Source organism: Protopterus annectens, chromosome 7.part0, assembly GCF_019279795.1.
Source record: "Protopterus annectens isolate FY-2018-M chromosome 7.part0, PAN1.0, whole genome shotgun sequence".
Classification (NCBI taxonomy): Eukaryota; Metazoa; Chordata; order Ceratodontiformes; family Protopteridae; genus Protopterus; species Protopterus annectens.
The window spans coordinates 1648301076-1648317504 of NC_056739.1; the positions used below are offsets into that span (position 1 = coordinate 1648301076).

A 16429-nucleotide genomic window follows, 5' to 3' on the forward strand; every position below is an offset into this window, starting at 1 on the left:
TTTAATCCTATGCTTCAGAACTATACTTGTATTTTGTATTAATGTATTGCCTTCTTTTTTTGTATATTGTGATTTGTTTTCTTTACTCTGTGTTTTACCTGTATTCTGCTTTTAATTGCATATTAAAACTAGGAAAGAGACAACAGCTATGTCTCTTGTGAGTCACAAAAGATAAATTCCAAATACAGACACGTTGAGTAAAATGAAAGATAGAAACACAACGAAAAACTAGTAATAAAGAAATAAAAGTAATCCATAGACTGATATCACCGTTTATCAAAATTTATTGTTTACACACTTAGCGCTTTCACCCAGCCAGTCCGTGGGTTTCATCAGAGTAAAAAACATTTAAAAACCTTGTTCAATTTTATATAATTCGAATCTCTCTTCAACCAATCACATGTCTACTTTAATTAAATTGTGATTCGAAATCAATAAATACTTTTCCTATTACTTTAGTTACCTTAATTCATTTAATTTAATTAAATTAGATTAAATTAGCAACACAACGCCTCACTTGTAATACAAACCAATAATGTTTCTCAGAAACAAATGCACATGTAAAAATAATACTTCTGTTTAAAAACTCCCTGTGTATGAACTTCATATACATCAAACCTAATTTATGAATATAACCTGGTATATAATTAATAAATTATACAATATTCCATAAATGTATCTATTTAAAATATTTAAAATATATCTGTTTAAAATATATAATACTAAAAACTTCTCATTCTAACAATAAATGTATTCAATCATGTATCTAACTTGTACAGTTCTTCATATATATAAATACATAAAATATGAATATTAAATATTAAATAAATTAGAATAAATATGTTTTGTATGTATTTGATAATAGTGTTATCTATTGTAGTTGGTATACGTGTATTCTTTGTTCTGTTTGTTTGTTGTAAAATATATATGTTAAATACAATATGATTTGTTCTTTAAAATACTAGAAATGGAAATATGTTCATTTATACCAGGCATATTACTGGCATTAAGCCTGAGTTGCCATAAATATTCCTTTGTTTCCAATAAATTATTCACGTCTCCTTCCTTGTTAATATTCTCCAGAATCCTATCAATTATAAAAAATATAAACCTTTTAAAATCCAAGCATTTTGTACTGTGTAAGTATAAGGAACTTGTTACCTTTTTGTTTTTAATATCTCTATTATGTTCCATTATACGCTCTTTTAATGTCCTTATTGTTTTACCTACATAGTAGGCAGGACATGATAAACACGTTGCTAAATATACTACCATCTTAGTGTTACAATTAGCATGACCCGGACATCTTATAGATCTGTTAAAATTTTGCACCATTACATATGGACCATCATTAATAAATTTGCAGGTTCTACATAAACCACATTTTTTCATTTTTGAATTCTTGTATTGTCGATCGCTCTCAAAATATTCTTTTAAATTTTTCCCCCTACTAAATACAATACTGGGACTTTTACCTATAGTGTCCGTGATCTCCAATTTATTATTAAATACCTTTTCCCATGTTTCTTTAACCGTATTAATAATTATACTTGTGTTAATATTAAATGGTAATATTAATGCTCCTGTTCTACTCGTTTTGTTAGTCCTTTCACTTATCTTTGTTGAACTTCCATACCTCAAAATAGGTTTAAAATTGTCTTTCCTTTTAGCCTCAACTTCATTTTTTATTTCAGTTAATAGCAATTTTGGGTAACCTCTGTCTAAGAACATATCAATCAGTTTGTCTATCTCATTTTTGTAAACCATCTCGTTACTTATGATCCTAGACAGTCTTACCATTTGTCCCTTCACTAAGTTCCTTTTTTGAAAATATGGGTGACAACTACTAAAATGCAAAAACGAGTCAGAATAGGTTGTCTTCCTGTATATAGTTGACTCTATATTATCTTCTTTTCTCTGCAACTGAATATCCAAATATTCACAGCTGTCTTTGTGAATGTTAAACGTAAATCTTAGGAAAGAAGTGGTGTTCTCCAGAAATGCCACAAATTCCAAAACCTCTTCTTCCTTTCCCTTCCAAAAATTATTATGTCATCTAAAAACCTAAGGTATAGTGTAATTTTAGACCAGAAGCTGCTTTTAAATATTTTCTGTGTCTCCCAATTTGCTAAAACTAAGTTAGCGTAAATAGGTGCACATTTTGCTCCCATGGCCACACCTGAGCATTGCCTAAAGAATTCACCTTCTAATTGGCTATAGTTGTTAGTTAATACCATTTCCATCATTTCTATTAACAATCTTCGCTTGACCGTATGTAAATCACTATAGGTCTCTAAACTTGCCTCAAACATTTTCAGGCCAAGATCATGTGGTATCACTAAAAATAAATTGACTATATCAATTGTGACCATAATGGTGTCCTTATTGATATTCGACAAATGTTCCTTCACGACTTCCAAGCAATGCCAGGAGTCCCTTAGAATATGAGGTAGTTTCTTTACAACTTCTTTACAATTCACATCTATATAATGTGCCATAGCTTCAAATTTAGAACATTTTGCTGAAACTATTGGTCTAAAGGGGGGGTTGTTCGTGTTTTTGTGGATTTCCGGTATACCAAAAATCAAAGGTGTGATTGGATGTTCCACTAGTAAATAGTTATATTCCTCTTTGCTTATCACACCTTCAATCAGGTTTTCATACAGTTGCCAATCAATCTTAGTGTATGCTTTTACCATTTCATATCTTGAAACTCTTTTATATATATCATTGTCTCCTAACATATCCGACATTTTGTTCTGATAATCCACTTTTGTCATCACCACTACACCACCTCCTTTATCAGGTTTCATAATTCTATACTTATCAGATGTTGTCAATTCCTTTAAACAAAACCTTTCGGCTGTTGTTAGATTATCCTTATAGTCACACCGTCCCTTTAACACCCTCCTAATCTGCATATCACACAGCATCTCAAATAAGTAAATCACTGAATTTTGAGGTGGAATAAAAGTACTTGTTCTCTTTAAAGTAATATTTTTTGTATCCACCTCAATATTTTTATTGTTGACACTTTTTGAAAAGAACATTTTTAGGTTTAATAATCTTGTATACAGTCTTAGGTTAACCATAACTTTCCCAATATCAAGTTTAAAATTGGGAACGTAACTAAATCCTTTCTTGAAAAGTGACACATAATTATGACAAAGATTTATATCCGTATAATTATATACTGTAAATCCACCTTCTTTTGTTATTGCACAGCTAAATTCTTGATTAATATCTCTGCTGTCCATCACAACCAGAAATTCAATATTTTCAACACATTTAGAAAACAATGAATCATTATACATACTGTTGTCATATAGTTCCTTCTCTTTCTCTACATACTCATTCTGTGTTATATCAATGTCAGACAATGTGTTCATTTCCTTCTCAAAAGTTCTAACAACTTTGTCTAATGATATATCAACCTGTTCATTCAATAGTGTGAATTGGTTCTGTGTCTCCTTTGGTACTGTTGTAGGTGTTGACCCTGGTAACGATCCCTTATACGCTCTGACCTCCTTACATATGGTTCCTCTAAAAAAGCTTGGTCTATATTTTCCTTATTGTTTGGTCCCCTTATATTGTTTTGATTCTCTGTTTGCTGTATCATGTCATTACCTTCAATAATGTGGTCATTCATACCTGTGTTGTTATGTGTTATTGTTTTGTAACACTTATATTCCCTAAAATGTGCATAAGCCTTTTTGTTTGTATAGTCCCGAGTGTCTCTATGTAATTTACTATTTTTTATATCCAATCCCTTATTAACAAATCTATCCATGTCCATTATAACATTGTCAAATCGATGTTTATTATATTCAAACAATAAATCATTTCTTATACTATTATCTAAAGTAATCAATATTTCATTCAACCTGGCAAGTTTTGAATTATTATTCTTAATAATTAATCTCATCAATTCCATACCTGTATTGTCAAAAATGTCCATAAGTTCATGTAACAACTCACTGTTATGTTCAAACCCAAACGGTAATTTAAACATACGAAGTCCTTTGGGCACCTGTTTTAGCTCCAACGACCTCTCAAGATAAACGTTGTCCATTTGGAGTGTCTTAAACTTTCTCAAAGTCTTTTCAAAGTCCTGCAATTGTTGGTTTAAACATCCCATGTCTCGAACATTGTTGCGGGTTGGAATAACAAATTTTGGAGCTGAAAGTACTTCATTTATATCTTGAATCCTCTGGCCACTAGTTTTTACACCGTCTCTAGCGTTCGTACTGGAATTCGGAAGCGGAACTTCCTGCCCTTGGGTTCCTGTCCTCGAGCGTAATGTTCTGCTTTCAATTAAATCCCTCGAACCATTTGTTCATCAATTTGCAATTGTTGGTTTAAACATCCCATGTCTCGAACATTGTTGCGGGTTGGATTAACAAATTTTGGAGCTGAAAGTACTTCATTTATATCTCGAATCCTCTGGCCACTAGTTTTTACACCATCTCTAGCGTTTGCACTGGAATTTGGAAGCGGAACTTCCTGCCCTTGGGTTCCTGTCCTCGAGCGTAATGTTCGGCTTCCAATTAAATCCCTCGAACCATCACTAGCCGACGGAACACTCCGTGATGTACCTGGTGTAGAGTGTATTGTGAACAATTGTTCCTCAGTCTCTGTTAATGAAACATTACCGTTTTCATTTTCTAAATTGTTATTTATCCCATTACGAACTGTAATCACGCAACGCCTACTAGCTACATTTCAGGAACAAAGAACTGATATTACAGTTCGTAATGGGATAAATAACAATTTAGAAAATGAAAACGGTAATGTTTCATTAACAGAGACAGAGGAACAATTGTTCCGTCAGCTAGTGATGGTTCGAGGGATTTAATTGGAAGCCGAACATTACGCTCGAGGACAGGAACCCAAGGGCAGGAAGTTCCGCTTCCAAATTCCAGTGCAAACGCTAGAGATGGTGTAAAAACTAGTGGCCAGAGGATTCGAGATATAAATGAAGTACTTTCAGCTCCAAAATTTGTTATTCCAACCCGCAACAATGTTCAAGACATGGGATGTTTAAACCAACAATTGCAGGACTTTGAAAAGATTTTGAGAAAGTTTAAGACACTCCAAATGGACAATGTTTATCTTGAGAGGTCGTTGGAGCTAAAACAGGTGCCCAAAGGACTTCGTATGTTTAAATTACCGTTTGGGTTTGAACATAACAGTGAGTTGTTACATGAACTTATGGACATTTTTGTCAATACAGGTATGGAATTGATGAGATTAATTATTAAGAATAATAATTCAAAACTTGCCAGGTTGAATGAAATATTGATTACTTTAGATAATAGTATAAGAAATGATTTATTGTTTGAATATAATAAACATCGATTTGACAATGTTATAATGGACATGGATAGATTTGTTAATAAGGGATTGGATATAAAAAATAGTAAATTACATAGAGACACTCGGGACTATACAAACAAAAAGGCTTATGCACATTTTAGGGAATATAAGCGTTACAAAACAATAACACATAACAACACAGGTATGAATGACCACATTATTGAAGGTGATGACATGATACAGCAAACAGAGGATCAAAACAATATAAGGGGACAAAACAATAAGGAAAATATAGACCAAGCTTTTTTAGAGGAACCATATGTAAGGAGGTCAGAGCGTATAAGGGATCGTTACCAGGGTCAACACCTACAACAGTACCAAAGGAGACACAGAACCAATTCACACTATTGAATGAACAGGTTGATATATCATTAGACAAAGTTGTTAGAACTTTTGAGAAGGAAATGAACACATTGTCTGACATTGATATAACACAGAATGAGTATGTAGAGAAAAAGAAGGAACTATATGACAACAGTATGTATAATGATTCATTTTTTTCTAAATGTGTTGAAAATATTGAATTTCTGGATGTGATGGACAGCAGAGATATTAATCATGAATTTATCTATGCAATAACAAAAGAAGGTGGATTTACAGTATATAATTATACGGATATAAATCTTTGTCATAATTATGTGTCAATTTTCAAGAAAGGATTTAGTTATGTTCCAATTTTAAACTTGATATTGGGAAAGTTATGGTTAACTTAAGACTGTATACAAGATTATTAAACCTAAAAATGTTCTTTTCAAAAAGTGTCAACAATAAAAATATTGAGGTGGATACAAAAAATATTACTTTAAAGAGAACAAGTACTTTTATTCCACATCAAAATTCAGTGATTTACTTATTTGAGATGCTGTGTGATATGCAGATTAGGAGGGTGTTAAAGGGACAGTGTGAATATAAGGATAATCTAACAACAGCCGAAAGGTTTTGTTCAAAGGAATTGACAACATCTGATAAGTATAGAATTATGAAACCTGATAAAGGAGGTGGTGTAGTGGTGATGACAAAAGTGGATTATCAGAACAAAATGTCGGATATGTTAGGAGACAATGATATATATGAAAGAGTTTCAAGATATGAAATGGTAAAAGCATACACTAAGATTGATTGGCAACTGTATGAAAACCTGATTGAAGGTGTGATAAGCAAAGAGGAATATAACTATTTACTAGTGGAACATCCAATCACACCTTCGATTTTTGGTATACCAAAAATCCACAAAAACATGAACAACCCCCCCCTTTAGACCAATAGTTTCAGCAAAATGTTCTAAATTTGAAGCTATGGCACATTATATAGATGTGAATTGTAAAGAAGTTGTAAAGAAACTACCTCATATTCTAAGGGACTCCTGGCATTGCTTGGAAGTCGTGAAGGAACATTTGTCGAATATCAATAAGGACACCATTATGGTCACAATTGATATAGTCAATTTATTTTTAGTGATACCACATGATCTTGGCCTGAAAATGTTTGAGGCAAGTTTAGAGACCTATAGTGATTTGCATATGGTCAAGCGAAGATTGTTAATAGAAATTATGGAAATGGTATTAACTAACAACTATTTCCAATTAGAAGGTGAATTCTTTAGGCAACGCTCAGGTGTGGCCATGGGAGCAAAATGTGCACCTATTTACGCTAACTTAGTTTTAGCAAATTGGGAGACACAGAAAATATTTAAAAGCAGCTTCTGGTCTAAAATTACACTATACCTTAGGTTTTTAGATGACATAATAATTTTTTGGAAGGGAAAGGAAGAAGAGGTTTTGGAATTTGTGGCATTTCTGGAGAACACCACTTCTTTCCTAAGATTTACGTTTAACATTCACAAAGACAGCTGTGAATATTTGGATATTCAGTTGCAGAGAAAAGAAGATAATATAGAGTCAAATATATACAGGAAGAAAACCTATTCTAACTCGTTTTTGCATTTTAATAGTTGTCACCCATATTTTCAAAAAAGGAACTTAGTGAAGGGACAAATGGTAAGACTGTCTAGGATCATAAGTAACGAGATGGTTTACAAAAATGAGATAGACAAACTGATTGATATGTTCTTAGACAGAGGTTACCCAACATTGCTATTAACTGAAATAAAAAATGAAGTTGAGGCTAAAAGAAAAGACAATTTTAAACCTATTTTGAGGTATGGAAGTTCAACAAAGATAAGTGAAAGAACTAACAAAACGAGTAGAACAGGAGCTTTAATATTACCATTTAATATTAACACAAGTATAATTATTAATACAGTTAAAGAAACATGGGAAAAGGTATTTAATAATAAATTGGAGATCACGAACACTATAGGTAAAAGTCCCAGTATTGTATTTAGTAGGGGGAAAAATTTAAAAGAATATTTTGAGAGCGATCGACAATACAAGAATTCAAAAATGAAAAAATGTGGTTTATGTAGAACCTGCAAATTTATTAATGATGGTCCATATGTAATGGTGCAAAATTTTAACAGATCTATAAGATGTCCGGGTCATGCTAATTGTAACACTAAGATGGTAGTATATTTAGCAACGTGTTTATCATGTCCTGCCTACTATGTAGGTATAACAATAAGGAAATTAAAAGAGCGTATAATGGAACATAATAGAGATATTAAAAACAAAAAGGTAACAAGTTCCTTATACTTACACAGTTCAAAATGCCTGGATTTTAAAAGGTTTATATTTTTTATAATTGATAGGATTCCGGAGAATATAAACAAGGAAGGAGACGTGAATAATTTATTGGAAACAAAGGAATGTTTATGGCAACTCAGGCTTAATGCCAGTAATATGCCTGGTATAAATGAACATATTTCCATTTCTAGTATTTTAAAGAACAAATCATATTGTATTTAACATATATATTTTACAACAAACAAACAGAACAAAGAATACATGTATACCAACTACAATAGATAACACTATTATCAAATACATACAAAACATATTTATTCTAATTTATTTAATATTTAATATTCATATTTTATGTATTTATATATATGAAGAACTGCACAGGTTAGATACATGATTGAATACATTTATTGTTAGAATGAGAAGTTTTTAGTATTATATATTTTAAACAGATATATTTTAAATATTTTAAATAGATACATTTATGGAATATTGTATAATTTATTAATTATATACCAGGTTATATTCATGAATTAGGTTTGATGTATATGAAGTTCATACACAGGGAGTTTTTAAACAGAAGTATTATTTTTACATGTGCATTTGTTTCTGAGAAACATTATTGGTTTGTATTACAAGTGAGGCGTTGTGTTGCTAATTTAATCTAATTTAATTTAATTAAATGAATTAAGGTAACTAAAGTAATAGGAAAAATATTTATTGATTTCGAATCACAATTTAATTAAAGTAGACATGTGATTGGTTGAAGAGAGATTCGAATTATATAAAATTGAACAAGGTTTTTAAATGTTTTTTACTCTGATGAAACCCACGGACTGGCTGGGTGAAAGCGCTAAGTGTGTAAACAATAAATTTTGATAAACGGTGATATCAGTCTACGGATTACTTTTATTTCTTTATTACTAGTTTTACGTTGAGTAAAATGCAGCAGCAACACAATTTATTTCTCACAGAAACTCAAAGCTTTCAGGAAAAATCCCTTCTTCAGTGTATATAGCAATTAAACTCACAGCACTTTTAAAGCACTTCAATAAAACACAGCCCTAGCAAAACAATGCACGTATGAACTTCAATTAAAAATTAAAGGCATAGTCAGCTTAGTGATTATAACACATTCATTTTCTTCCTCTTGCAAACAGGTTTAATACTGGTGACTACATTCAAGCCTGGTCTATGATCCGCATCTAGCAATGTGATCAAATCATATTCACGGAGCTCTAGATCATTATCCAAATCCCCACCTCTTATGTTTTTGTAAATAACGTCTATTACTCTAAACTGAAATTTATGTTCTATACCCCTTTCTGTTATATGCCTAACCAATGCATTTGTGGCCAAATTCCTCTTGATTTCTGACTTGTGAGTCACACAGAACATTTTTACCCCCCTCCCCACTCTGGCACTGTTGCATTCTTAATCTCCACTGTCTTCTTAGTTGCCTGCCCCTTATACAAATATTACCACATATCTCCTGCCATCTCTCATTTAATTTGCTGTTGTGAGTAAGCACAAAACTATCAATTTGTGAACTCACTCCCCTTCAGCTATTTAAATTTATTGACCAACCCCCACTGTATTCCATAGTACCAGAATACAAAGTGCCCACCCCCTTTCAATCTATCCTGCTCTTTGAAAATTAATGTTTCTCCACGTAGACAGCTAAAGCTTAAGTGACCCCCCTCTTTCATATCTAACTGCTTAGTGCATACTGCAATATTTAGGATATTTACTCAATTTTTCCATCTTACCTTTAAAATATGTAGCATCTATTACAAGACCACCAATTAGTAGTCATATTGAGATTAGTGCTTCTGTTTTCTCTGAGTGAGTGAAGGAGCACAGGGACATTATTTCCTGGAGACTGCTGATCACTGGAAAGCCTAATAACTGCTTCATAGGTATCAGCTTGGAATTTGTACTTATATTCTGCTCCTGGTGGGAGAAGAAGCAGAGTGCATTGATTCCTGACTGCTTCTCTTTGGGCAGTGAGTGTCTGTGCTTGATGTTCCTGATTGGTCTAGTTGCTATTCAAGGCATCTACCAGAAAAGGGCTACAGCAAGCCTATAGACCCTTGCATTATCTGTGAGGAGACTGTGGCTCACTAAACAGGCTGTGGACTGCTTCCCATCTTGGGATTGGTGCTAATGCTTTGCTTTTGGTGAGAGAAGAAGCAAAGTAGCATTGTATCCCACCAGACTAAAGCTGTAGTAAGACCAGCACTAGTAGTAGTGTGGCAGTAGCCATTCATGCAACTCACTTCTTTTCATCATTCCTGACAAGCTACTTGTTTGTTTTCAGTAAGTAGTACTTGATTTGTTTCAGAATATCTGCCTAAGTAATTCATCCTTAAATTTTCAGGGTCTACTTATTACTATCACCTCAAGTGTTTGGCAGTGCCCTGTATATACACAGACACCCTGAGTGGCATTTTCCTGTAAAATCCCAAATGAAATTTCACCAATACCTAGTTGTGCACAGGACAACCAGTTTGCAGTGACAAGCAGTGTCCCCAGAGTCGCAAACCAAAAACTCTTGATATTGCTTTATATTCTCAGTCTAACTGTCTAATCAATAAAAAGGGTCAGTTGCCATGGATATAAACTTTCCCACTATCATTGCTACCAGCTTGGTGGATATGGGCATCCTGGGGCAATGTAGAAATTGCCTCATATTTACTGACAATCAGTTAATTCTCAAACAAGATTATATGGTATGTTGCATATGTATTTACACAATGTCACTGGAGGCAAAGCTCTCACATAAAAGTACTCCTAATGTCATTAAGGTTGTCAGTATTACACATCCTGCACCCATAACACACAATTCAAAGCAGACATATAGACCCACATGCTGAGGCATTTAAATGTAATCTTCCTAAACCCTAAAGACCTCCTAGACAAGTACACATAATAAATATCCTCAGCAGCCTTGAATGTACTCTTTCAAAACAACACCCAGTGAGCACATGCAGCCACATCTCATGCAGCCTCTGCTTTTAAGCCTGTAAGGCAAGCCACCAACCAATCCCACATTCTAGTCATTGGATACTCCATTATGAAACTCACTGATATTCCTCTGACCCGGCTGAGTAAGGAGAAAGTCATGGTTAATTGCTTATTAGGGGCTAGGATCCACCAGAATATGCATGCACACAGGTCATTGGACCAGTTATAGTTGATGTGGGTGTAAATGCCCCTAGACAGACCTCCCTAGACTATATGAAGAAAGACATCATGGAGTTCTCAGAATATGTGTCCCAGGCTGGTATGAGCTTTATACTGAGCAGCATTTTACCTTCCCCAAGTATGATGCCACAATACGAACAAAATATGACTGATTTTAATAATTGGCTTAATTTCTGGTGTCATTCTAAGGGAGTACAATATTTGTCAGAATGGAAGGAGATGGGCTGAACAAACCATGCTGCTTTGCCAGGTATGGTCTGCTCCTCTCCCCTCTAAGCTTTTGAACATTAGATAAAACATTGTCTTCCCCCATACTGCCTTTTTAGGCAATGCCAAACTGAAAGTAATTCCAACATAGCAAATCAAACCAAAAAAATCTAAAGGCATTACTGTTCAATACTAGGAGTGTACACAAAAATGTTCACTCCCTAGAAGGTCTCTTCACTGCTATACAATGCTGACATCTGTGTGATCACTGAGACATGGTTTAAAGCCATGGGAAACACACCAACAATGCAAGGTTATAATGCTTTCCACACATTTAGACCAGCTACTACACAGACAGGGACTAAATGTGGAGGTGTCTCAATTTACATAAAAAATAAATAAACCTCAAGGCTGGTCAAACAGGGCAATGCACTTGAGCTACTCAATTTTCAAATCACTATAGGCAAAATTCAATACCACTTTCCTGCAAGCTATAGGTCCCTCTCTTTGACCCAGAAAATCCATACCATATATTTAAACTTAATGGAAACACTCACCATCCAACCCAATACCATATGTATGGATGACTTTAATTACCCCACTATTAATTGGGAATCCTGTATGACACCAAATGTACAGGCACAGAGACTCCTGGATTTTGCACCCACAAACTCCCTGGGCCAGATTGCCAATACATCAACCAGGGGTGCAACCATACTGGATCTGGTCCTCACTAATACGGGAAAGTGCTGCACTCCCCCTAGTGTAATGTATTCCCTGGTAAGGACAGACCACAAAATGGTCTCCTTTGAAGTAAAAATAAAACCTGGACCCCAGCTGACCCTGTAATATTCAGCAACTACTCTAAGGCTAACTTCCTGCTATTAAGTGATAACCTGGCAAAATTCAAGCTCCCATAATCCCTGAAAGCACTGCTGCCTATGCAGAACTTTTCACAGAAACCCTCTGCAAGCATGTTAATAGCTGCATAGAGGCAGCTGTACCCACCAGGAAGAAGTATAGAACTAACTAACCACTTGCTTGAAAACCAAATTCTACCACTCAGTTAGCATGGTTTCAGACCAGGACACAACACCACTACTGCCTTCCTCTCCTTCTTTGATACAGTTAACTGGGCATGTGATTCTGGCAAAATAATCGCTTCTCTTTTTCTAGACCTCTCCAAAGATTTTGATATAATTTCCTACAGCATCCTCCTCTACAAACTGTCCACCGCCCACATTTCCCCACCTACCTACAATGGTTCAATAGCTATCTCTCCGATAGTCAGGAATCCACCAAATGGCAGCAATCTTACTCTCTCTTCCTCAATACTTCCACAAGTGTACCCAAAGGCTCCATACATGGTCCTCTCTTGTTTAGCATCTTTATTAACAACTTTCACTACACTCTCCCACAATGCTCAGTAATCAAGTATGTTCACTACTCTCCAATAATATGCACTGCAAATTCTAGCTCTGAACTTCAACAAATCACCCAGAAATCCCTCATCTCTACTGAATCTTGGATGCTTAGCAATCATCTTTCCCTAAATCCAAAAAAAATTAAATTAGTACTTTTTACCCATAAGAAAACCACTCCTTTAGATAAAAAACTCTTCACTATTCAAGCCCAAGACAATACTACCGCTATATAAGTTGTCTCACACACTAAACTACTAGGTATTATTATAGATGAAAACCTTAACTTTGACCTACACATAAACAATAACATAAAAAAAAAAAACAAAAGCTCAGTATGCTCTACAGGTACCAACACTTTCTTAGCCTCTCTACTAGACAAAACCTTGCAACTGCCTTTTTTATTACCCTCTCTCCTTTATGTCACCCCTCTCCTCACTAATATCCAAATTTCTGTAAGATCCAAACTTGAAATGTGTTACAACAGAATAACCAAATTTGCCACCAAGGCCAAATTCTCATCCCACCACTGTAACTCACTGAAACAAAACAATTAGTCTGGCTGGAACTCCCTAACCATCTCTCATTCACCCAACTAACTACAGTGCACAATAATCTACAGACTCACAGACTCTCCTGCTCTCTTGACACTACTTGCCCAATACCAACCCAGCGGGCAACTAAGATCTGAAAATCATCTACTTCTAAAAGTAGAAAAGCCCACCTTACCTGCTGGTCAACTCCCCTACTCCTTTACCATTACCAGACTATGGAAATCACTTCCACCTTCTATAAGAAACACAAGCAGCACCACCACCTTCAGACAAATACTGAAAAATCATCTCAAATCTTCTATGTACCTGCTCTATAACCTAACCTCCTCCTTCTCCTTATATGATAACTAAACTCCTTTGCTTTTTGCTACTGATGACTGATATTTTCTCCATAATTATTATTTTTCATTACTTGTTGATACTGGTATAATAATTCTGAGTAATATATCTCTGTTTATACCTCTTTGCTTGAATTCATCTGGCAACCAAAAAAATGTACCCAGTGGATTTTCCCTGGTAAACAAATGCAATAAATAAATAAATAAAATAAAAATAAATAAACTCAAAATGCAAGCCACCCTAGTGGAGGTTCAGCAACTAGCATGATAAAAGCACTCTCATCAAACTAAACAAACAATTCAGAAGACAAATAAAGTCTATCAAAGCCGAATTTGAGGTAAAGCTGGCCTCCCAGGCCAAGGACAACCACAAGGCATTCTTTAGCTATGTCTGCAACTTCAAAGGCAATACATAATTGTGTGATGAGCTCATTGTAAATAGAGCCATCTATACTGAGCCAGATGATATAGCAAACCTACTGGCTGACAAGTCAGCTCCAATTTTACCCCTCTATCCCCCTCAACCTTCCCTCAGGAAATACCATCAAATATAACTCCACCTACTTGCACTAGGGAACAGATCTTTAATGCTCTCTCTCTAAAACCAAGAGCACTGTATCAAAGGGCCCAGACAATATCCCAGGATGCCATTTAAATAGCATGAAACAGGGCATATCAGGCCTTTCTGGAATTGCTATTTATCTGTAGCTTCCCAACAGGCCTTGTGCCTTATGAACAGAGAATAGAAACCCTCTGCAGAAAGGTGGGCCATCTACTGACTCTGGAAACTACAGACCTATAATTCTCACAAGTTCTATATGTAAAGCCATGGAAAGAAATATCATGGAAATGATAAATAATGATAAAGTAAACCTCCAGACACTGTGCCCAACCCAGTTTGGTTTCATAAAGAGCAGATAATGCCTATTCAACCTGGTGGACATCATTGAGAAGGTCATCAAAGCAATGGTTGAGGGCATAACTGGTTCACGCTACTTATCTTGACCTGGACAAGGCATTTGACACAATACCCCACTCAGACATTGCTAACAAACTCAAGAGGTTAAGTACAAACCAGTATTTCATCTGGTGGATAGCCAACTGGCTCATAGATAGTACCCAAGAATTTAAAATTGGAGAGTCCACCTGTAAAGAAAGATAGTCACAAGTGGAGTCCCTCAGGGATTGGTCCTTCGACCACTCCCTTTTGGCATTTACTTCTCTGATGTGAAGACCACTGTCAATGGTCTCTGGCTGACTAAATTTTCAGATGATTGCAAATTAGGAGCTGATATTGAATCCCACACCAACAAAAATATTCTCCAGGAAGGGCTAAAACAGACAAACAAATGGTATCATAGCCATGTACTAAAACTAAATGCGAAGAAATGCATAATAGTATTCTTTGGGAGGTCATCCACCCTTGGTAACTATCATATTGACAACACACCCCTTAGAGTTGACCCACTATTCATAGACTTAGGGACACACAGAGACAATAGTCTAAGCTTTGACCATCACGTGTCTACAGTAATGAGGAAATCATTCTATGTTCAATGAAGTCATTGTTCCACTGTATTCAGCATTCAACAGACCTATCTTTGAGTCCAGTGCCCCTTTGTTATGTATGTAACCAGGCATATCCAACAATTAGAACATCCACAAAGATTCCTCACTAAAAAATGCAGGGTATAAGTAAAAGGTGAATACATTTGGGGTATACTTCTAGACCGGACACCACACATCTTGGGTGCCTGAGTAATCAATCCTAACACTAGAAGTGAGCCTAACTGAAGTTCTGCTATAAAACACTGACTTCCTTAAAGCCAGTGACCCAAAAGAATGAAAAAAAAATGCTTGAAATACAGAAGGACAAAAAATGAATTTTAATGGATCTTTGCAGGGGGACTAGAGCCCCAGCACCCTCAAGATATGTGTGCTGGGGGGAAGCCCCCACAAACCCAAATTATATATAACAATTGAAAGAGGGAAGAAATTCTCCAATACAAGTGAATCATTGCTGGCATACATTTAGAAGCTACACTGGAAATTATTTCCTATGGGAAACACTGTTCAGCATTATGCTTTTCACCTTTTGTCCCTGCATGCTACTGATGCTCAAGCAATTTCAACTCAAGCAACTTTAGGGATGCCTAACTCACATGTGACACTGCCAGCCCAGCTATCTGGAGTTTTGTAAATAATCATATGTCATTTGTAAATATTAATGTGATTCATATGCTTGTCTTACAAATGTAAGAAAACTATATGTTATGTGGATATTAAACTACTGGTAAAGAAGTGTGTGTTGAACAGGATTTATACAGGACTATATGTTATGTACAGGGCTTCAAGAATGTAACCACAGTATATCCTGCTGGAACATAGAAGATTAACTTACAAAGCTTCAAGAAAATAAGTTGAAATTAAGTACTTTATGATGTTCTATAAAAGTTAGTTTCATTGCAGCAAGAAGACAGGATGTCTAGAGCTAGACATTTTTTCTATTGTCTTGAAGAGAAGTATTTACTGTGTTTAAAATATAAACTGTTTTATTGCTCTGTGACTTCCTAGCAGTGGCACATCTAAGAGATACGTATTTTTAACACACAGATGTAAAGTTTCTGTTAGCCTGGGAACTGAAGGCAGGTGACAAAGAGTGATGTCATCCAAGCCAACCAAGCAGT

General features: G+C 35.1%; 1 protein-coding gene across 1 annotated transcript in view; it reads left to right on the plus strand.

Moving 5' to 3' along the window:
• The first annotated feature begins 6671 nt into the window (after positions 1-6671).
• LOC122806183 (restin homolog) overlaps positions 6672-16429 on the plus strand; it is a 192407-nt gene continuing 182649 nt past the window's right edge. The window contains exon 1 of the mRNA XM_044076416.1: positions 6672-7534. Coding sequence (XP_043932351.1) covers positions 6672-7534 — 863 coding nt within the window. The remainder of the gene's footprint in view (positions 7535-16429) is intronic.